Source organism: Pleuronectes platessa, chromosome 15 (assembly GCF_947347685.1).
Source record: "Pleuronectes platessa chromosome 15, fPlePla1.1, whole genome shotgun sequence".
Lineage (NCBI taxonomy): Eukaryota > Metazoa > Chordata > Actinopteri > Pleuronectiformes > Pleuronectidae > Pleuronectes > Pleuronectes platessa.
Window position 1 is genome coordinate 19,791,290 of NC_070640.1, and position 24,353 is coordinate 19,815,642.

A 24,353-nucleotide genomic window follows, 5' to 3' on the forward strand; every position below is an offset into this window, starting at 1 on the left:
GCCATAGCAAACTGTAGAAAGGATGCAGTGTCAACAGAGAGTGTTCACCCCTAGGGTCACAACATCCTCTTGGGTGGCATCACGATGGCCTTTATGTCCATGTTGACAACTTACCTCATTCTCAGTGACTACATGATTCCACAGGGAGTAGAATGGAAACCTTGCAGGGAATTCCCACTCTTATTGTCCAGTGACTTTTGCATTGTTTCATTCCCATCATCCCTGGATACTTTTCCTTCCTTCCTTCCTTCCTTCCTTCCTTCCTTAAATACAGAAACACACACTGGACTGATTAGTTAACAAGGTTTGCTAACACCTCAGCTCATCTGGCTCCTCTAAGCACCTTATTCACCTTTCATCGAGTTAGTAGGTCAGGCACTATTTAGTATTGTCTCTACATCTTAATCACAAGTGGATTTGTGAGAAGCAAACTGTCTGCATGACCATATCTTCTTTCCAGTGTGACCATACAATTCTCATAAAAGGTTTTGGAACATAGTCTGCATGGTTGTAGCACTAAAAACATGAACTGGGGAATATCACAGTTTACAGAGAACTAAGGATTAATCGTATCAACAGGATCACTGATGCTAACTGTCATTATTGGGTCTCTGATGCACAGATATTGAAATCTTTCGAAGGTTAGAGTTTATTGGCTGTTGAAAAACTAAAAATTCATTCTAAATTATTATTAATATATTCATATTTAATCAATTAATCATCTTATCTATAAAACTGGTTTTGAAAAAAATCGAATTAATACAGTAAATGGTCGCTCCTGTATATAAGAGCTTTTGAATTAACATATATTGCCTCTGTTTCATTCACAGAGGCTTTGATACTGGTCTGTAGGGTTGACATTTCGTGCAGTCTTTACCCTCTTTATTTATTACCACTCTTGGCTTTTATGTGATTTGGAAACGCTGCAAAGAAAGGGTTAGGGTTAGAATTATCTTATTTCATTCAGTCTTGTGACAAAGATGTAGATCTAGGATATTGCATCAAAACATAATTGAGAATAAATCGATCAAAATAAATGATGGCCACATTAATTGTGCTACCATTAATTGGTTAAGTAATTGCTCATTCATTTTCTGTAGATGTTACAGCTCTACATGTGGCACACTCATCATATTTTCCCACACAAATACATTTATACATACAGACTTTTCAAAAGCTAAAAATAGTAAATACTGAAAGATAAACACATCTGCATATATGGGAAACACTGGATTATGTCTGTGATCATGGGATGACTTCTGTGCAGCATCTATAGTCTCCAGTTGGTGGAGGCTGTTGCTAGCTCACAGTGTTCATAACCTCAGACCTCTGCCTGTGTTGAAATGCTTACATCATCTCTCCCCCTCCCAGCTTTCTCATTTTAGCCCGATGTGTGTGGTAAGCAGTAGGCAGCAAACTGAATTTTCGGACTCTTTAATAATGATAACCTCTTCTGGTGCCATCAGTTGCTCGTATTGTCTCCTTTTCATATCAAGCTATTATGGAGGATTACCTGTGTCTTTTCTGAGGAGCCGTCATTTTAGTGATTAAATAAGACACGCAAATATGAATATAAAATATGAATATTTAAATAAAATGTTGAAAACACTTGAGCTGTTATGGACATATTTTTGTTGATAAATCTGTGCACATTGATCGGTAACAGCCTTTTGTTTTCAACGTGATCTGCAAAGGCAGCAGTATGTGTTGGTGCTGGTACAGCTGACAGTAGTTCTCTTTGTCTGGAGGACAGGCAGCTCCAAGTTGTGCAGCCTGGTTGTTCCTGGGAACCTTTAGCTGCTAGGTAGACTTCAGGAAACACAGAGAAAGAGAGAGGGGGGGGGCGGGATTCGTGGGAGTGAGGGGTCGAGCAAGGGAGAGCTCCTCTTGGTTGTCATGGCAGCAGGGAAATGCGCCCTGGGATCGTGTGTTTCCAAGGTGAAGCAGGATGCTTGTGCTCTATTGGTCAGCTAACGGGTTGACTTGCTTCTAATTGGCTGCGTTACCGAAATACAGAGCAACATTAAATCTTTGATGTGTCAATTTGATCGGGACAAAGGGGATATCATGCCTTCTCATCTGCTTGGTATGCACTCTGTATTTAAGGCAGAATTCACAAGGTCTACAAAGCACTCTCCAGCTGCACTGCAAAAAGAACATTAGATCTCTACTCCACTTTAAATATGTGTCGTCTGCTGTGCGTTTACTTCTCGTCTGACTGAAAGCATCATTAACAAATCAAGCTGTTATGAAATGAGGCCAGTGTGCTGCAGCTTATGTTCCAAAGAGTGATTGATAATGAATGAATGCAAAACATATACAATGACACTAATGCCGGCGTAAACTAATGCGGCTCTCTGTGCTTTTCTGCATTACTGTGTTGTGTTATGTGGCGGAGCACATTCTTCCTCTATTGTTTTGGCCCCGACGTTGGGAGGTGAATATGTGAGCCCTGGTGCGCTGTGGCAGGCAGAAGCAGAGAGCAGCACTCTGTTAAGTAGGACAGTGCAGGATAAAGGGCCACTGCCTCCAGTCTGGGGCTAAAGCGCTAAATTTATCCCTTCCCTGCTCCCAGCACAACTCAAACGCACAGGGACATGAACACATAAACACACGTCAACAATCGGCATGCAAGCCAGTCCACACCAAGGGCAGTTGGAGAGTTGGCACAGTGGCTCATCGTTAGTATTATTGGTGTAAGACACAAGATACGCCGCCAGACAACTTCACATGTAGCAAACGTACAGACTAGTAGCGCTGATATCGATTTTCAGGACAACTCAGCAACTCTGTTCGATACCACAACCTCACCTCAACATCACCCCTTGCTCTTCGCTGAGCTTCATCAGTCTCTCTAGCAACAAGAGGTCCAGCGAGACTGGGCTGTGGGACCATGTGACCCAGCGCTCTGGAGATATTATGTTGCTGGAGATGTACTTTCCAGAAGATAAATCTGGATCTGCAAGGAAAAGGCCTGTATTTTTCCTTGGTATGCTTCGCTTACTTAATTGCTGCATAATTATGCATTATTAATTTACTCATTGCATCCCTTTTGTGTTACCGCTTAAAGGAAAGTTCTTTGCATCACTGACCTTAAAGAGTCCCTACAATTTACAGCAATCTGCAAATATATACATTTTTAACTGCGTCCCCTCATTTGAACTTTCACGCTGAAGGCAAACCATATTATTTATCTTGGTGTGCACATGCAGTTATGCCTGATGGAAATAGGTAAAGCCTTTCTTTAAAAGACTTGGCACCGCTCCATTTAAAGTAATTGATTGACTATAGCATGTCCAAGGGAATGAGACAGTAGATGCGAATATCATTTTAACCACCATATCTCATGACCCTGTGTGCTCACGGAACAAAACGCCTGGAGTGTTTCAAACAGTGTAAAGAAACAAGACACCGTCAAACTTGTCGCACCTCGTTGTAAGATTACTCTACAAATTTTCGCTCCTGAATGCTTTCCTTATTTCTTCTAGTACCAACTCGCGGCCCTGGGAGAACAAAGAATTCTCTCATTACTGAAGTAACATGCACCATAGTCATTTTATGTATATAACAATGACAAAAAACCAGACTGGTGCCAGAGAATTTTTTCTTATACTATTCATGGAGGGAATCCTGCGTCCTTACATGTCCTCTGCTCCCCCCCAGTTCTCCTTTTTCTTTGCAAACTCCCACCTCATCAGCCACTGTACCCTGCATTCCTCCCATTCCTCCCATCTCGCCTTGTGATCAGAGCCTACGGGGCCAGATGCAGATTTAAAGAAGTCCTCATAGTTAATCTGTCAGCCGTCACTCCCCCTTCCGTCTCCCGGCCCTCCCCTCTGTCTTTTTTCCAAGTAACTGTGGTCCTGTCTTTAATCCAGAGGTTTAGACAGATGGTCACATTTAAAGATAATCCTAAAATATGGTGTTGGACATTTCACCTCATCGCTGTAACAGCACGGTCCCTTTGTAACCTGACCTGGCCTAAAATGTTCAACAGATTTACAGGAATCTCACCGCAGGCAGAGACCGTGGCCAGAGAGAGCCTCAAACCTAGTAACTCCAAATAGATGTCTCTTCTAGACAGACGTGGGCTTCAGTTAAAATTCAGTGCGTAGGCTAATAATGCAACCAAAGAATTATTGATGCAATTGAGGGTTACAGAATGCGTAATCTTCATATAGAGCGCAGGATTAAAGGCCTGTAACTGAGCCTGTTATTAAGTGTCTTTTCTGCTGGATAGACATCACTCTGCAGCCATCAGCTAAAACAGCTCAGTCTTCAAAGCTCCATTCATTTGACACGTGATTCGTTTAAATATTTTTTTTTTTTTTTTTTTTTTACAGTGGAATGAGATTGATTCCATTTCCAGAAGTCATTTTGGGAAATTTCTGAACTGACGGGAAGTTTAACCGGAGGCTGCATCTTTATTTTACATCCAGCCCATTGGAAGTACAACACAGGAATACATGACTTTGTAGCACATTAGTTCCAGAGCTATACAACACTGGGGGATTTTAGATTTTTCTGCTTGTTTTTGTCATGCTGAAGACACTGTTTGATTCTAAATCTATTCAACCCTGCTCAATGTCTAGCAATGTTTTAGTAGCGTTTTCATAGAGTTAACAAGAAAACTTCCACTGCTGTGAACAGAGCATTAAAAACAGCCCATTTCTCCACCATGAACAGCTAAACAGCTAACAAATTCGAAACAGTTGTATTGTCGTCATATGTACTATGGATAAATAAACATTCTTGATGAGGAAACCGTAACAACATTTTAAAGTTTTTAGAAAATCACTTATACACTATAATGGGGTGTTGAAATATAGACAACTATGTTTTAAACCATAAGAAAAAGCACATTTTGGAAAAATATCACTATGTTTGACTTGTAATGTGTGGTCGTTCACCTACTGCCCCCAAGTCACAAAATCTGCCCCCATGCTCTGAGTTATCTAAAACCTGTATGTGCTGGATGTTTATTAGATGTTTTGACAGATTGCTCGTATTTCCGGCCCTTATGTGCAAATGACTTGTTGCACTGCATTGTCATCATTGACTCTGCTGAAGTATAACCACCCTTCTGAATTCTAACTTCTGTCTGGGATTGTCAGGGTCTGTATGTTTGTGGGTTGCCCCCTACTGCAGTGTGTGATCGAGAGAGCTGCTCCCACCCGTAACACACAGGCTCTGGATTGGGAAGAATGAAATGCATCATGAATACATGTCTTAATTAGAAACTGAGTAGCTGAGGAATTTTTCACAACTTTAATGGAGCAAAAATACAGTTAATAGGAAATCTTTCTTCTTTAATGCTGTGTGTCAATACATATCCCTTAGCCTGATCAGTCACCTTCCTGTGTTGCACTGGGTCCAACATATATCAGATCTACTTAAGAAAAGAGCACATTTGTTTATCCCCTATCGTTTATATTGCTGGCTAATAAGAAAGAAACTAAGAAACATGCTTCTAATTCTCGGTCATTTTCCAATTTTTTTAATATCAAAGTAAAGGTTTGTCTTTTCCATGAGATGTCAATCTTTTAGTGGAGTCAAATTTCACTATACACATTCACTAGTCATCTGATATAAATTTAGACCATCTGCAAGTTCACTTGTTTATTTAGTTCAACAAAGGCATGATGTCCTGTTAACCTGTGCTCATTCCTTTGGATTACAGTGAGGAATGCCCACAAATGTTTGCCACGGCAGTTAGTCACATTTCTGTACACAATGTGTCAAAGCTGGCTGACAACTTTTAAAACCACAACCCTAACATGATTTACTACAAATGTTCTGCTAAATCGAAAGAAAAAGGGCAAAAGTAGACCCTCGCCTTTGGAAGTTAACTGCAGACACCCAGCTTTAATCCAGGATGAGACTGACTAATTGGCCATGACTCGGGGTAATTAAGCTTTATTATAACAATTGCACGACTTATTTTACTAATGGCATGACCTAATGACTCAATGTGAGCATGTCTTCAAACAGGCAGAAAATACCACCTTTTATACATAGTATTAGAGCTGCAATTAACGATTAACTTGATAATTGATAAATCTGTCGATAATTCTTTTCAATTAATCTGATAACTTTTCCAGCAGCTCTTCTTGTACAATGCTGTTTTACATGTATTAAATTGTTATCAGCTGCAAATTACTAATGGAAACAATTCCAGTTTCAGATACCAGCTATTTATATCAGAGTTTTCCTAATCCAAGTTCAAGATGTCTGAAATTCATATGAATTGCCTAATACAGAGGAGTTTCTCTGTGACTCAAAGCTGAATACATGTCTGTATAGACATAAAACTCTTCCAGTGGGTCGTTTTTGTGCTTTAGAACAGAAAAATACATTTAGTATCTTTGTTTCACTGCTTTTCGCCCGTGCCGTGTATTATAATAGACCCGGCTAATCGATGACTAAATTAGTTAGTATAATCGATTAATTTGATTAGTTGTTGCAGCCCTACACACCACCATAACACGTCGTTCACAGGTGTGTAGGACAGGGCCGGCTTCACAGTTAAGGCGTAGGTTTTGTTTGCAAGTGTACTTTGAATACAGTACTCTCGGTTTCCAATGATGCACAACTGCCTTTTTCTGACGAAGGAAGACATGTCGCATTATAATCAGGATGCAGCTGCAAAGTGATTATGTGAACATGGAAATTAGTGTAATTAATAAAACAACGTTTTCCACCCTGAAAATCTAAGTTATCTTGCTCATATTGAGAGAGTAGATTTTTTAGCTGACAGCAGGTGTGTCAGAGGAGCAGAGTTTGTGTGTGTGGTGGAGCCTAAACCGGGAGGGAGCTGGAGCCTGGCGTGATGTCGGGGTTATGTCAGTATTATCTTTAGTCTGCTCTGGCTGGATCGTCAGAGTCTGTGACACACTTGGAGAGGATCGAATTTCTCCTCTTTTTAAGGACTTCAGGACTTGTCGTTCCATCTCTTTCCATTTTCTCTCCCTCCTCCAAGTTTAATCTGACATATATAAAGAGGCTCACCCCCCTCCTATTTGCGGCAGAGGGAAATCAATTCAAAGTAATAGAGCTCTGAATACGTGTAAGTGAATGTGCTGGCCTTAAGAGTTTTAGTTCAGTGTTTTTTCCAGCACCGTGTCTCCCCTGTGAACTGCGTGCTAAAGCCAGCGCTGGTGTTTCTATCGTGTGGTAGTGTTACTCTGGCAGCAGACAGTGCTGTTGTTTTCCCAGTGGTCAGGTGGCTAGACAATAGTGAAGATTATATCACCCTGGAAATGTGGCCTCAAATTCTCTGCTGTCTACCTCCTTTGTTATTTTTTCTTTCATTGCTGATTTTCATTTCCCACATTTTACTCTTGATGGAGGCTCCACCTGATTATGGTCCTTATTGCTTTATCCTTTACCTGTTCTCACGTGGCTTTGAGATGAAAGTGAAATATTCATATCTTTATAATATCCTTCTGACAGATGATTGTGGTTATTGTGTAATCAAACTTTTAGTACCCCTGCATCTCCCAAGAAAAAAGATTGAATTACTAATAGTAATATCACCAGAGCCGATACCTGTACCAAAAAAACTTCTCAGTGCTCCTTTTTTTTTTACAGTACCACTCCACACATACCCAACAATACAAAACCGCCGCTGCAGGATGGTTGCTGCTGTTGCATCAGGATCACGGCACCGCACACCTTGTGTCCTCCCTCCACGCTCCCCTGCTGACCTGTGCTCACTTTGCATGTTGATGGTGAATACTGTCACTGGTCAGAGGTTGTTGAGACTCGTGCACTACTTGGATGTTGCTTTGTATTAGTTTGGTTTGCTCTGAAGGATATGACACTTAGACGAGCACACACACACACACACAAACACACACACACACACACACACACACACACACACACACACACACACACACACACACACACACACACACACACACACACATACACACACACACACTGTTCTGTGTGTTCTTTTCAGAAGAAACACTGATACTGTTATCCTTTTAGACATATGTTTTAATGATCTGTCACTATTACTGTAGTAACCTACTGCTTACAGCCTTGCACTTGAGTATATAGCTGTTGTTTTTTGGTATGAGCAAATATTTTTTGTGTGTTGAAGTAAGTGGAATCTATTGTTATGTTTTGTTTTTTTGCGGTGGTATCGAAATGGGTATCAAGAATCTTGGAAATGTTGTGGTATCGGAATCGAGTTCTAAATTTTCGGTAATGTGACATCCCTAATTACTAGCCATGTTTTGTTGTGTGTTGATGGGTCTCTCTTACGTAATTGTCCATATGTGTTAACGTAGTGGCTGATTGTTATTGTGAGCCTATATTCCAGAAGCATTGTTTATTGATGTTGTGTCAGGAACTGTGCCGAATCCAGCACGTCCTGTCACTGCAGCGGCACATGACCAGTCAAAACAAGTTTACATGTCCCAAATTGGAATAACAAGCTGCTACAAATGGCAGATATCCATGACACCATGTATGCCCACAGATGGGAGAGAGGGTGTCTCATTTGCTGGTGGTGGTGGTGCTGCTGCTGCTGTTGTTGTTGTTGTTCTGAGGAAATGTACGTCAGCTAAACGGAAGCTCAGTTCAAAGTGCGCAACCATTCAAGCCCAACAAACATCTTTGGAATGTCACAGCTCAGCTCCTCTTTTCTTTTTCTCCCCTCTCCCTCCTCGTATATTCCCATGAACTGTTCCGATGTCAGGCTCCATGGCCTCCAATTGACTTTTGTTTCACCTCAAATCAAGTTTCATATTTCGTAACTTAAAAGAAAAGCATGTTGCTACTCAGAAGGAATATGTTCAGTAGTTAATGAAGAGTGACAGACAATTTAAAACTCAATCAGTGATTAAATCAATATCAATCAAACAACACTAATTTATACCACCACTTGAACCCTCAGAAGACTGTCGGCACAGTTTTGTTGGATAAAAACCAAGAACAGAACCAAATAATACTGAATAAATTTAGTCTCAATGAAAAGCACACGTATTTGGCAGCAATCCCATGACACAAAAAAGCACAGACCTTTTTAGCAGCTCAGGCTGTCTGTGAATGAATCTGGGTGCTCTGTCTTTTTTTAGGTCTTCGTGGTTTCCTACTGGTTTTGTTTCCAATTGAAACAACGCGTCACAAATTCATCTGCCGACGAGCCTGGACACAGACAACACACTCGATAATGAGATGTTGCCGAAACTAGGGATGGGCATAATTAATCGACGATCGATTAATTGATCATTAAGAATTTCGTCGAGGAAATAATTTTTTCATCGAGAAATTCGCTAATTACACATTTGACCACGGGGGGCAGTGTTTGAAAAAAAAAAAACGCCACAGTCCTACCCAGTTACCTGCGACTGGCTGCGAGTTACCGTGTAGTTCCATTTCCAAAGTAAACATGAAGAGGACAGGGCGAAGTGTTGCATGGGACCATTTTGAGTTAAAAAATGACTTGGTTCACTGCCAACACTGCGAAGCTATCCCAGAGACTGGGGGAGACGAGGAGCCTGCGTTGTCTGACACGGACGAGGGGAGCGCAAACACCGGAGCCGCGGCCGGGCTAGCCAAGTTAGCACGGAGCTACCTGTGTATCACGGCGACGTCAGTCCCCTCAGAGCGAGTTTCTCTGCGGCTGGACTGACGGTCACCAGGCGGCGTTCGCGTCTGACCCCAGAGCAGTTTAACATGCTCATCTTTACAACACAAATCCGTAGGCTGGTGCTGAAGTTGTATGTGAGTTACTGGTTATTTTTATGAAGCTTTCTCGACTCAGTACCTTGTTTGATAGTTTTGAGTTACATTTGGCAAAACCTGTCAGACCTAAGTATTATATATTTGTAGTTGTTGTTTAACATTATGTTTTTTTATATTATTATTATTTTATTTTGGAGAAAAAAAAACCGAGGGTCAGTTGTGTTTAGTAGCACCGGCTTCTAGCTGTCGGCTCCGCTGCTTAAGATCACGGCAGCGCATATTTTGTTCATCTTGTAATAAAGATCTCAATGAGGAAACACTCTTTTTTTTCCACTGCATTTTAATGTAGCTTGTAAATAGTGAATTTTTGAACTCGAAAATATTAATGATTAATCGAAAATTCGTCATTAACTCTCCGCGATGATCGACGAAGACAATTTAATCGAACGCCCATCCCTAGCCGAAACAACAATCTTGTGTCATGGTTTCAATGTTCTCCGGCACTGTTGTCAAATTGGTTTTCAAGGGATAAGAAAATATTGTAAGAACGAAAGTTTGAGAAGAAATACGATCATTCTTTAAATCCTATAAAATTGAACTGGCCCTATTATGTAGATTGAGTAATTAATAATTTAACAGTTTAACTGGTTTTATAATGGATTCATCGTTTTTGTGATGATTCACTGTTAACATGATTGTAAACTGAATATCTGCGGGATTTGAATTGTGAATTAGCCAAAAACATCAGTTTGAATCATTTTAGTTTGAGAAAAACTATGATGGACATTTTCTTGATAACTTATTAACATTTTATACAGTGTATTAATAGTTATTGGAAATAGTAATAAGTGACAACCGTAGAGAGTATGATATTTGGAAAAATGTGTGAAATACAGTGCAATTTAGAAATAATAAAGAAGTTGAAAACTCTATCTGAAACGTGGGCCATGGGAGGACAATGCCTTTTCACACATAACATGTCAGGCGTGTTCTCTACACTGCTGAAAAAACTGACTACAATGCACATGCATTGTGTAAATAAAGGCCCTATCCAAACATCAGGTTGGTGATCGTCTCTCAGTGTGCCACACAGCAGACCACCCATGTGAGTGGGATAGAGGCTGCCAGTCGTACACGCCTCCCTCCCTCACTCTGATCTCCCCTTGCCACCACGCTGGCCTTTGGTACCTCATTTCCATTGCTTGCCAGCTGAAGTCAAAAATGCCCTCCTGCCCTCCTTTGTACATTCCCCCGCTCCAATTCCTCACTGGATTCTCTTATTGTCCCCTAACAGAGCCAAAGGCCAACCAGCCATTTGCGTCTGAGAGGTGGAGCAGGGAGTTCCTCTGCGGGCAATCAAGGCGGCGTGCGAGCGAGCGTATGCCGCGTGTGATGGCGAGGATTGGAAAAGGAGAGAGCAGATCAGAGAGCGGCCCAATCTATTTGCCAGTCAATAGATGAAGAGCAGAGGGGAGTGGGAGGAAAGGTGGCGATGAAGAGAGAAAAGATGATTAAAGATCTTGTGGCTTTTTGTCAGGTTACAACGGCGGCCCTCCCTCCTTCATACCCTCTCAACATGACTGACAGAAAGAGAGGCAGATAAAAACATGGGAAGTGAGATCCAACAAATCAGGTTAATGAACATAATATTCTGACAAGTATCTGCTTCTTTGAAGGCTTTTGAACTCAGTATTTTGGAAACACTGCAGCCTGCTATATAATATTTTCTGTCTGTATTTAAAATATGTATTGAATTCTGCTAATGAAAGAGCAAATGAACGAGATGAGAAATATTTAGCTGTTTTAAACGGGGCTCTCTGTGGTCATTAGCTCATTGCCACTGTGCTGCTGACAGGTGGTGTTTTCATCGCACAGGGTGCACAGTTTTTCTCTGCTTCCCCACACTGGCCTTGGTGTTTGGCTCTCTTTATTGAAGCGCATGCAGTATCTCGCTGCAGGGGAGATGACATTCTAAAATCCCTGACAGCCCAAGTCTTGAAAAAGAGGTTTGACATACTTTAACAACACAGTTTGTAATGGAGAAGGGCCCCTGAGGGGTCTTACAGGGGATTCCTGAGGACCCTGAGGCAATGTAAGAAATAGTTTTCGAATTAAATTATAATTTCATTATGATTTAATTTAGAGGTCAGGCAGAAGGGGTGTTTCAAGGATTTCACTGTTCATTTGAAAAAGATGTTCAGAAAGTCACTGTACCTGGACAAGTAAGGGTTCTAGCACATATCTCTCCCAAAACTTGCAATGTGTCTATTTTTTTTACAAACTAAACAAATTGGATCTTCAGAGGTGCTGATACACAGATTATGTTACTGTTGGACCATGCCCGGACAGCTGTAGATCCATTATATACCTTACCGCCATGAAGGTGTTTTCTCCTAATAAAGTTTGACGAGAACACACATTTCCCACAATTTTAAAGTATTTCTTTAAGCCTGCAGTAATTTTTGTCTTTACCCTTTAGCGTTTGTTGGACAGTCAATAGAGAAAAATGGCAGAAAAAGACAAAGGTCCACCAGCCAGGAATTGAACTGTGGTCAACCATTAGGTCACTGGATGTCTCCTAACTGTATCTGTGTGTAATCACATATACTGTAAACGGGAAAATACTAAATCAGTTGTATGGCCTCTTCATGCCTACACATGACCTGCTCCCTCTCTTTTCAGCTTCCACACTCCCCACTAGTGCTTGGCGATATGACTTCAAATCAATATCCCGATTATTTCAAACCCCCTAACCACTGGATCGCAATCTGTTCCCCCCCCCTGATCAATATTGGTGTTCATTATTAACGTGTAAAGTGAGGGCAGGTCAGATGCGTAGTGAGGTAGGAGGGCATGCTGCAGGGTAATATGGCACGAAACGTAGCTGAAACTCGGCAGCTCGTGAATGCACGCATTTGGGAAAGTATTTACCGAATTATCCAACCTGAGCAAGATTGTAGGTTATAGGTTATAAATGTCGGTTTCTATACATTTTCGTTTAATTGCCCAGCACTGCTCCCGACCATGTTAAACAGCTGAGGTTTGCAGGTGTGTGTTTACCCTCACATGCTGAGGCATGTGAGTGTTTGCTGCACTCGTAGGCTGTGGATGTTTGCAGAAGGGCTGAATTTGATTCTGTGTTTGTGTGTCACGTGTGGATGGGTCGTGTGAACACCCCTGCAAACGCACACAGATCCAGGAGACAGGAAGCAAGGGCACAGATAGATAGAGAGAGAGAGAGTGAGAGAGAGAGGGGGGTTTGAAATGCAACAAAAGTCCCCCTGCCCTGTACTGCAGTTTATAAGCGTCACCAAACCTTGTTCATTTTGTGTATGTGTCAGTGAGAAACGCAGCAGTTAGGCAACATGTCATGTGCTCATGTGTTGATGTTTCTTTGCTCGCTTGGCCAAGTGCTAACCGAGCACCTGTTAAGTTCAGTAAGGCTCATATCTGTTGACCTGAAATACTACAAGTGCACTAGTAAAAAATTTAAACAAATGTTGCTGTATATTAAGGTAGAGCTTACAAAATTATTAATATTTAGTTATATAAAGGGATAGTTTCAAATTGAATGAGCCATACTTTAATCTCTAATGTGATCATTTAGCCCGAGACAGCTGGCATGTCAGATAATCTTCTTAACCAATAGGCGGACGCTGACGGAGCAATCTGTACAGTCACATTTATGAAGAATTGATTTGAATCTGGTTTAATGCCGGCGCGTGTGCGAAAGTTGGGTTGTACTTCTGCCTGCTGAGCCACAGATGGCAGCCCTCTACCTCGAGCGCACAAGTGCCCCTGCAAACACAGATGTGTGTGTGTGGATGTGTAGCGTCAGGCTTTCTTTGCATGTGAGAGGAGAACGCTACACTGCGGTTCTGTTGATGTCTGCAGAACACAACACATGTTTGTAGTTCCTCTCTGTTGTCGTCGATCTCTCACTCGCTTTTCATTACCTCCCCCTTCTTGCTCTCAAGGCAATTTCCCCTCGTTTCCTACACGTACAGAAGTATTCCACAGTATTAGCAGCTTGCACATTCTTGTTATGACAATTTATTCATATACTAAATATTAGATTATTCCTTTTAAGCGAGCCTCAGATAGCCCCACCGGCCCTGAGCTAGCCTGCAGTCAATGGTTACTGTTGCTTCCACTTTTCTTTCTCCATGCTGTGCAAATAAGAACGGTCCGTGTCAGCTTGTCATTCCACTCTATTTTTTTTTCTTGCTTTTTTTTCCCTCACCCTCCAGGCGCTTTGGTGACAAACTCTATTCCCATTAAGAAGCCCCCTCATTATGTTGTCTTTTAAGATGGAATAACAGCCATGACTTTGATCACAATAATGCGTCCCCCTTTTACCCACAAGTCAGCTCTGGGACTACCTCTGTCCCTCCTCACTTTCATGTTCAGTTTTTTTATTTACAGAATGGCGATGTGGAATAAAGCCGCAACATTTCTGCCTTGAACAGGCTGTGTAAGAGACGCCAAAGCAGCCAAGTGTAAATTACTACTCCTGCACTGGAGCAGTCGTGACACACCTCCCAAACAAAAGCGTCTCTGCTCTCTGTGCCAGCATGTGGCCCAATTCCCTAGTTGTCTTTTCACTCCCTCACCTGGCTGCTCACCAGTGTTTTCTCCTTGTGTTTGTATTCATCCCCTGCTTCTCCTCAGTTGACCGCTGGTAGTAACTGTTGTTGTTTTACTTGCATAAGCATATTTTCTTTTATTAAGGGTTTTTCTGCAGGGCTTACACACTTGGAGGGTTTTGGGTAGGGCTGAACGATTTGGGAAAATAATCTAATTGCGATTTTTCCCCAAAATATTGCGATTGCGATTTAATATGCGATTTTTTTATTTTATCCTCTTTTCCCCCAAAAAACCCCCCCGTAATGAATGATTTAAATATGACCAACACAATATTAGATACATATACTGTACAATATTCTTTCCCACATTTTTATTTAACTTCTCATTACAGAAACAAGAACAACAAATCGGTGTGCATTTAAGTAATTTAATCAAAGTCATTGTAAGTATAAACACAAGCCATGCACTTTTTAAAACCTGTGTGCAAAATTTACTATCTTGAGAAAAACATTTTTTTAATTATAGGTAACATTGCCAGTGTTGGGAAGGATACTTTCAAAACGTATTCCGTTACAGAATATAGAATACATGCCTAAAATGTAATCTGTAACGTATTCCGTTACATTAACTAATCTGAGTAACATATTCTGAATTCTTGGATTACTTCCACATTGAATTGCATTTTATAAGTGTAGGAATGCGGCGTTGTTATAGTCAGTGGAGCAGCAGCAGTTTAAGCTCTGTGTCCGCGGATGCGGCGGGCCAGCTGGATGCGCTGGAAGGGCAGCTTGCGGATCAGCAGCTCCGTAGATTCCCGTTCATGTCCGGGTGGTCGTGCAGCGGTATGGAGGCGCCGGGCCTCAGCAGGAACACCCCCATGCTGAACACTTCCGTCTCGCAGATGTGCATGTAGGTGACCGGGGGGCTCTGGAGCCGCGCCGCCACGGAGCTCGGCTTGCTTTTCCGGGGAGCGATTTTCAGGTCCGCCGCCCGCACCGTGGCCACCGGCGAGATGAGCTCGCTCTGTGTGTCTGACACGTTGGCCGAAGACTTTGGGACCCTGTAGGGGATGCAGGCTTGCTTCGCTATCTTCTGGATCGGAGGAGTTTTGTGGTCCCGCGGCATTCTTGCTGCGGGTGAGGAGAGCATCCCAGAGCCCTACTCTCTTTCGCACGTTTTAATCGCGCACGTTGCGATTAGAAAATCGCGTTTTATCATATCGCGATTTTATCGCAAATGCAATTAATCGTTCAGCCCTAGTTTTGGGGGATGTCCTGAAGGTATCAGTGGTTCTTTGCATCATACAAAATAACATTACCCTAAATTGATTTGAACTGCAGTTTCTTTTCATCCTCCCGTATCTGATAATGTAACAGAGTTTGACTGATTACCTAAATTTGTGTTTGGTTAGATGTCTGCAGTGTTTTTTAACCCAGTTTTTACTGGGCTTGTCTGTCTCCATTCCCATCCACTCTGTTTCCACACCTGCCCAGGGACTACAGTCAAAAAAAGCAAAGATGGCTAAACTGACTCATTTACGGAATTGTTTATTGATGAGCAAATTCCGTGTAATTTAAACCGAAAATATAACTGTCATTCTGGATGTATGAGAGCGGGCTGCATGCAAGACGCTAAGAAGCCGAACATGTTACAGCATGTCTGACAGACTCGCTATTGACAAACTTGGAAAGTCCTGCAAAACATAGTAGAGATATTCCATGAGGCATGATGATCTGCAAAAGTATAAGTATAGTATCAGGAAAACACTGATACTATCTCCAGTCAAAAATAATATTTTTGTAATGAATGACGACCCTTATTTTTTTTATTATCAAAGGTTTCGCAAAAAGGGTAAACAATGGTATCCTCTTTCTCAAGAGCTTGTATCCCAAAACGTGCTGGCCTCATCTGAATGAATCTTCCACATTTGGAAGATGGACCACTTGATTTGTCAAGCCCAGATTCCTGAAGACTTACAGCAGCTTTAAAAAGCACGCCTGTTTTCTGTCTGAATGCCTTGTAACTCAGAAGGCTGAAGCTTTACATTAGCTTGGATGAACTTAAGAATTGTATTGTTTTTTTTTGTCCCACCATCACCTACAGTGTAGACACGTTATGGAGGGATGGCTTCTTCTTCTTCTTATGCTGCTTTAGAGTTTACAGAGACCTATAATTAAGTCAGTATATATAAGTTTACATATGCTGATGTTTGAATTATATTTGAGCCATCCTTTAATGGCAGTAGCAGTCCACTACCGTAACACCAAAACATTGGTATTTAGCTAAAACTGCTGAGGATGTCTTTGCTCTCTCTTTGACTCACCTTCATTAGCCCTACATAGCCTCCAGTCAGGACGGTTATCAACAGTAAATATCATACATTTACAGCCATTCATTAACAAGCACCGCCTTATCTTAACCAATAAAACCAAAGTCGAAGATTAATGCCAAGCTCTGGGGGGCTTAGAGCATCTCTTCAGTACGTAGGTAGTATTATCTTATTGAAGTGCGCTCTCTCTCTCTCTCTCTCTCTCTCTCTCTCTCTCTCTCTCTCTCTCTCTCTCTCTCTCTCTCTCTCTCTCTCTCTCTCTCCCTCTCTCCCTCTGCTCCTTTTCTTTAATCCTCTGCTGAGTAGGTGTGCCAGAGAGAGACGGGGCAAAAAGACTGATATTTGCTTAACCAAATCCTCTGAGGACGCAACCCCCTTTGATTCACTTCCAAAGTCAACCTCTTCGTTTGGTCATCTGTCACTTGCGCTGTCTCCCGCTCTCTGTGATTGTGTAACATTTGGGTGTCTGTGGGCGTGTATGTTGGATGAGAATAGAGAGAGGGAAGTCCACAGACAATGGTCTGCATTTTGCTCTGTCCCTCTTCCATCTGCCTCGTCCTTGCTTTGCATTTCTTCTTCAAGTTGACTATTTTGTTGTGTGTAGTGTTGAGGTCAGCCTGGCACAGGCAGGCATCGAGCTGCGTGTGTGTGTGAGAGAGAGAGAGAGAGAGAGAGAGGGAGGGTGAAGGTACTGTTGTTGTTGTGTGTGTTAGCTAGAGGGTTAGTGTTCATCCTTTGTATTGCACGCAGCTCTATCCACATTAGACAGATGAAGTACAAAACACACTAACACAACCCACCTGTGAGCACTGACTTGATTACATTCTTCCATCCTGAAGTCTATAAAAGATGCTGCAGATGCTTCATTATCATCTACGATAAAGAGCTGTCCAGCTGTCTGAGCAACTTGATATAAGCAAATAAGGAATCTTTAATATAACCAAAGGGTGCACAGATTAGTACCTCCTTGCGTCTACCTCTGGCTTCATTCTACCTATCGAGTCTGTCACATTGAAGCAGAATATGAGTGAGAAGAGAGATTCCATTGCAGCCTTTGACCAAAAAAAGACTGGTTTTTATTATCATATTTTCTCTCTCTACCCTTCCTCTCGCTGCCAACTCTTTTTTCCCCCTCACTCTGTGAACGGGAGCATGAACTAGTACATCTGATATGCTTCCCTTTTTTCCACCGCAGTCACTCACTCTCCATTGGAGTTATACATTGCAAGCTGCACCTCTTTTCAAAGGTACACATTAAAGTAGTGTGATCCCGAAATACCCATCTCTTTCTCTCTCTCTCCTTCCATACAGTGAGCACCTATCCTGCGCCTTTACCTTCTTCCTGCACGGCGAGAGCAACGTGTGCACCAGTGTGGAGATCAACCAGCACCAGCCCATCTACCACCTGACGGAGGAGCACCTTACTCTGGCTCAGCAGGCGTCCAGCCCCTTCCAAGGTGGGTGTCCAAATACACTTGGCTTCTTTGAACTCGCTCCAATGAATTCTAGGGCCAGTTAGAAACACAAAGCATATTTAACCTCATCCTGTTGAGTTCACTGTGGGGTCACATTCTGCCCCATGTTCTCTAAACATGGGGCACTTTTAGTCACTTTAGTCACTTTGATATAACCCTTGAGTGGAGTGCCACACACAGTTCTGATGAGGACACGTCGTTACCCTGGAGTTTTGTTCAAATCAGCGGCGTCTGAAATAATACATTAGACAGATGAACAAAGAAGGCCCATTAGACCAAGCCTTATTCAGTGGGAAAACATAAATACTGCTCCAATGTTTTGCTCAGTGTTTTCTCTTTGAACTTTTGGCTTCAAGGCTGCCTGGGAATTCCTTATTTCAAAGGAAAGGCTGTTAAAAGCTGACAGAGTCCAGTAGAAGCCCTCTGATATTTTCATGTGTGAACACATGCATGCTTCAAAAATGTACATTTAGCTTATGAGAATCTTCAGATGAAAATGAGCCTTGCATTAGTAACATTTTGTCATAAATGTCAATTTTCATAATAAAAACCTGAACGGAAAAGCTAAATTGTTGGTACTATTTTATTGAGGGCACCTTAATTCAAACTTAAAAAATTCATTCAAAAGAAACTGCACATTCTCTGGATGTATTATGCCTCCGCACAGGTGACTGCCATAGACAGAGACATTTATTCAGTCTATTTGACGTTTGTTCCTTCCGTCTGTCCCATTCTATTGAACATATCTCAGTCACACCTTGATAACATTTATTTCAAATCTTGCACAAATCACTAAAATACTTCAAGATGAACTGATTGGAAAATCTGTGGGGGCTATAACTCAATTTCAATCCCTAATTATCACTTTTATTAAAATCCTTTTAAAGTCTTCACTACATACAGTATATTATATGGGTCTGAGCAAAAGTGAATATAAACTGAAATATGACTGGTTGGCAGAGCCATAAAACCATGAGTCAATAACTTTAGTCTTTGAATTAGAAGAATGATGTCGTATTGCTGAGGCTGAGAGCTGAGAGCACTATTTATAAAAAAGGTTTTTCATAGTTCATGTGGCCTTATTTTTATTCACAACCCACTGCTTTGTGTGGAAGCACTGATTCAATACTAATATAAGATACACATCCGATTGTAACTAACTGTATCAAGTGTTAGTAACTGTATGAACCTATCACTTAATGCATGTACTAAAATATAGTTTTTCATTAGGAATCAAAGATGCCATTTAGCTCAAAGTATTTTAACTTGCTCTCAAAGGTATTTTTTTCACATCTTCTTGTAACATTAACAACTAAAACTTCACTCTCAGCCTAGGAGAGTATATTTTGAATGAAATTAATCGCTAAACTTTATGTGTGCTGTGTTGGGAGCTGTTGTCAAGATGATACATATGCAATCCTTCTGTAAAGCTGTCTTTCATTAAAAGTAAAGCCTCTAAACTCATTTGAATTACAGTGTAGCGCAGTTATAAAATCTGTGGCCCTAATGATATTCCATCATTGGCTCTAAATTGACTCTTCCCCCCGAGCCAAATACTATAATCCCAAAACCATTGTAAGCTCGCGTCTCCTCTCACATACAGTAACATTAATGTAATGACAGTAATATACATATTGTCATATTTTGCCAGGGGAAGGAAATGGTTTGCCTCTTAATAACATGATTACATTAAAGTGATTTAATACATATATCCTGATGTTTGTATCATAAGTGAGGCATGGAGAGCTATACACAATCTTTTTTTCTGCATTCTTAGCTGACGCCCCGTGATCCTTCCCTCTGGTAGATTGTCACATAAAAGGACACACACTTTACATTATGAAACAGGTGCTTCATAGAAAATAGACAAAGCCTGACTAGAGTTATTTTAGTTTGTCAATGACTTCATAAAACCTTAGTTTCTTTAAGTTATTCTTTCAGTGATGGACACATGAACCCCGAGGAAATGTGTTCCTCCTTTCATCCCCTCTGTCTCTACAGCTCTCCTGAAATGAGGTGTTGAGGTCCTCCCTTTTGGTTTTGAAATTAAACAATTATTGGAACTTGGCGTATGATTCTAATTTGAGGTTTTGATAAGATCTTCTTGTTCAGTTTGAGGATTCCAGTCACTTACTAGCAGTAACTTAGTTTTCACTCATTTTAATCTTCTTAGAAAGACTATCTGCACTCGGTTATCTTCCTTTCAATGTTCCCAGTCATGTAGTTCCAGACAAGTCATGTGAGTTTCCCCACAGACACACACTCTCCCTTTTATTATGAGACAACATTGTCTCAATTAAATGAAGTGTGCTGAATTCTTTCTATTTGTGTTGAAACTAAACTATCAAAACTGAATTAATTACTTCCAGCCAGGAGGATCTGCGTTTGTTCTTGTTTATTAGCAGGATTACAGAAAAACTGCTTAACTGCTTTCATGTTGTGGATGGGTTTGGCATGAACCCATCAAATGTTGGTACTGCTCTGGGTCAGAAGGAAGATCCAGGAATATTTTTCAATTTGAAAGAGTTGTTTTTTTTAAAATTTTTTACTGATTTCACATTGAATAATTCATTGGCCTTTATGAAACAAAACAGGCATGTTTAGGGGGCTGATATACGACTGTGTGTAATTTGGTGCTAAAATATGGATCCTGTAATTGTAAATGCGGTTTCATTAGGGGACGGTTGTGCCTTGTTGGGGGTATGTGTTTTGAGTGCCTTTTAAGTTCTTATTTTGAGGCAAATAAAAATACCTCTGAGTAACCCCATGTTGAGAGCATAGATTTTTTTATGAAGCCTGATGTGTATGACTTTTATGATCTCCCTGTTGTATGTGTGTGCGCAGGTGTGTTTTCAACTCGGCAGTATATCTTTAGCTTCCTAACAACCCATCCTCTCTCTTCCCCCCCCACCTCTGCCAAGCTTGGTTTACTGTGCGGTAGAGCGCTCCGGCAGGCAGACCTCTCCAGGATGTGACCTCATAAAAGGGCGCAGAGTGAATGTAATGAACTCTCAGCCCATTACACTGATATGAACACATTTGACATGTCTTCGGGGAGCCAGAGATAGACTCACAGGCAGAGAGGGAGAGAGAGAGGCAGAAGTAATGGAGGAGTGGAGGGAGGGGAGGTGGTGATGGGGGTAAAAATGGTGAACCATTTCATAATTGTGCTGAATTTGATCTCTTCCACAACTGACCTCAGGTCTTAAGATCGTGCAGCAAGAAATGCAGAAATGAAAGGGAAACAAGTTTTATTTCATTGTTATGATTGGCCAGTACTGGATGTTGGTGGTGTTTCACAACTTAAATAACAGTTAGTTTTTCTCTGTTGTGATGTTTTTGCAGAGTTAGGACTGTATGTGCTGTGGGTAAAGCATTACGTTCAGGGGGCATTCAGGATGTGCTTCATGTTGGAGCTTTAAAAAAAGGGATGTAATGAATGCCACCCGGATTCCTTTCACAGTAAAAATATTTTCTATAGGTGCCAAACTTTGCCTAATGCTTAATAGAGCTGCTTATACCCCACCCTATCTGTCACCAGCACCTGCCAACCACATCCTCAAAATATCCAGGAGTGTTGGGTCTGTACATTACATTTTTCCTTCAAAATAGTCATTTTCAAACCTTCATAGTGACACCTGTGGTTCCCATGGTAACAGCAAGCGCAAGCAAACACTCCCCGAGCACAGACTTTTGCAATAGCAGTGCAGAGTAAAGTTGCAGAAAAGGTGGACGTGTGCAGCCTGTCACCTGCAGCTCTTAATTTAACACTTCACTGTGGCTGCTCCTATCGATCCCATTACTGTGACATTTAATCAGTCTCAAAACCCGAGTGAGGGTTTTTTGGGGTGTTGTGTTGAAGCAGTAGCAAGTAGGGCTGGACGATGTGGCTACACATTATATCAAGATCACAGAGAGATCACAATAGATCCTACATTATGACTTTTTAAGTTTATAGACAGATTTTTTTCTCATGAGTGAAGGTTGTGCTTTTTAAGTCTTCTTTAATTTGGAATGACAAACACTGAAGTGAAACATTTTACATGTAGTCATTAAACCCCTTACTGTGTTTGCACAATGCATTGGCAATATATTGATATGTATTGAACCTTTATGATATTGCTATTGATGAAAAGTATATTGCGATAGTTATTGATATTGTTTAATTGCCCAGCCTTTGTTGCAGTCGTGTACAGAGGATTGAGCTGTTCTGAGTGTGCGTGGAGTTTATTCTTTATACATAATTCCCTCACAAAATAAAAAATAACATTAATTCTTTGTTAAAGAGTGACTGGTCAGAACTGTAAAATGTGTTTGTTTCCTGTGTCTACTTCACGGTAAAAGCCTGTTGCTCATCAATGGCTTTTAATGTGAAACAGTAGCCGTAAAAGAGTTTTGTTCGAAATGCCCCCTCGACTGAAACACTTCTCATGCATCATGTCGTCCTTTTCCTACCATTTTCCCTGTCTCCCTCCATTTTCCCATCCTGGAAGCTCTTCTATGGTCCAGCCCCAGGATCAATACCTGGAGACAAAGGCCATCCAGTCTAGTAATGACATACTAGAAAAGCAGAGCAGAGCAGATCAGGACATTAACAAATGCTCCCTCACACACCCAACCACCCAGCCAGTCTGTCGGTAGAACCATTTATACCCCCTCCTCACATTCAAATGTATTGCAGACGCATAGATGGAAAATGGAAGCATTACAAGCTGAAGGGCTCATATATACATGTCAGGTTGATGTGCATATGGTATCTGTGCTCATAGGTATGAATTATGCATGTTAGTCCATGGTAGCGCTTTCACTCTCTGATGGATGTAGGTCTGCTCTGTAAGCAGACTGATCGGCTCACTGGGTGACTCCTATATGTCTGTGCAGTCAAATGTGTTTGCAAAGGAGTGTCCCTTTTTTTATAAGCCTCAGTTTATGGGTTCTGGGAGGCCAGCGCTTGCCAATAATTGGTGTCTGGATTGCTCAGTAAGTATTTGGCGAGTCTGCCTGGACCAGCTGAGTCCAGCGGTGCTCCAGAAAGATTCTGCCGGAGATGACGGAATCACAGGGAAAGGGACATATTAGGGAGAAGTAAGAAAGGGAAGGTGATCAGTATAAAGAGAGAATATAGATAGTTATGAGGGCGAAAATGGGAAGAGGATATAGGACATAGGATGGGAATGAAGGAAACTATGAAGTGAAGGCTGGAATAAGAGCATGAGGAAGGATAAATGATGGAGCTGAAGAAATAATGTAAGAGTGGGGTAAGGATTCAATTCAAAAAGGGAAGAAAAGAGGTACGATGTGAGAATGGAAGTCTGGGGAGGAGAGAGGTAAAGTAAAAAGTGAAAAAAGAATGAATAGTTTAAGTAGTGAGATAAGGTAAAAGAAGTAACAAAGGATTTTAGGATGATAGATATAAGATGTAGAAAATGAATTGAACCGGAAACAGAAACAAAGAAGTGAGAAAGGAGAGTTAGTAAAACATGGACGTTTTAAGGTTATGCAGAGGGGAATGTAGGGAGGAAATGGATTCAGAGGTGAAAGAAGATGTGTGGGGGATTAGTCGTGTCAGAGTGACGCACCCTTGATTTTGCCACTGCTCCTCGGTATAAAGTAGAAGACGTACTTATGATGACTAACATTGTTCTGTTTTCTTCTCCTCTCCACCCTACCCCTCTCTCTAGTCATCCTCAGTCCTTTCGGCCTGAACGGGACACTGACGGGACAGTCTTTCAAGATGTCAGACCCACCCACTCAGAAGCTGATTGAGGAGTGGAACCAGTTCTATCCCATCGGCCCTAGCACTAAGAGGGGAGTGTCGGAGGACAAGGTGGAGGACATGGATTGGGAAGATGAGTCTCTGGCCTCTGTGGAGGTCCTCGTCGGTCAGTTATTTAAAAAAAAAAAAAATCCATAACTGAGCTATTTCTCTTTGTGTTTCTCTCATTAGAATGTAGATTGGATGCTTTGGTTTAATCTGTTTGTTTTCTTTCTCTGTGTGTACAGGTGGTGTGCGGATGGTGTACCCATCCTGCCTGGTTCTGGTGCCCCAGTCAGACATCCCTGTTGTGGCCCCTGTGGGGTCCTCCCAATGCACTGCCGTCTACTCGGGTGGCCACCAAGTGCCTGCTTCCCAGCGAGAGCCAGCCATTTCATTGGTGACCCTCACCCCTCCCACATCGCCCGAGGAGACGCAGACAGGTAGTGATACACATTGTGTGGATTTATATCACTAGAGAATAGAGACTGATTGTCATGGGTTGCTG

At 41.6% G+C, this 24,353-nt stretch overlaps 1 protein-coding gene across 2 annotated transcripts in view; it reads left to right on the top strand.

The window, feature by feature from the left end:
- The window catches only part of med13a (mediator complex subunit 13a), a 77,116-nt gene that overhangs the window by 24,708 nt on the left and 28,055 nt on the right, over positions 1-24,353 (top strand). The window contains exons 1-4 of one of the 2 annotated variants that reach the window (XM_053441266.1): positions 11,049-11,332; positions 17,927-18,072; positions 23,772-23,972; positions 24,094-24,288. In XM_053441266.1, coding sequence (XP_053297241.1) covers positions 11,307-11,332; positions 17,927-18,072; positions 23,772-23,972; positions 24,094-24,288 — 568 coding nt within the window. In that variant the 5' untranslated portion in view covers positions 11,049-11,306. Of the gene's footprint in view, positions 1-11,048; positions 11,333-17,926; positions 18,073-23,771; positions 23,973-24,093; positions 24,289-24,353 lie in introns of those variants that run through there. The other variant, XM_053441265.1, reaches the window with a different exon arrangement.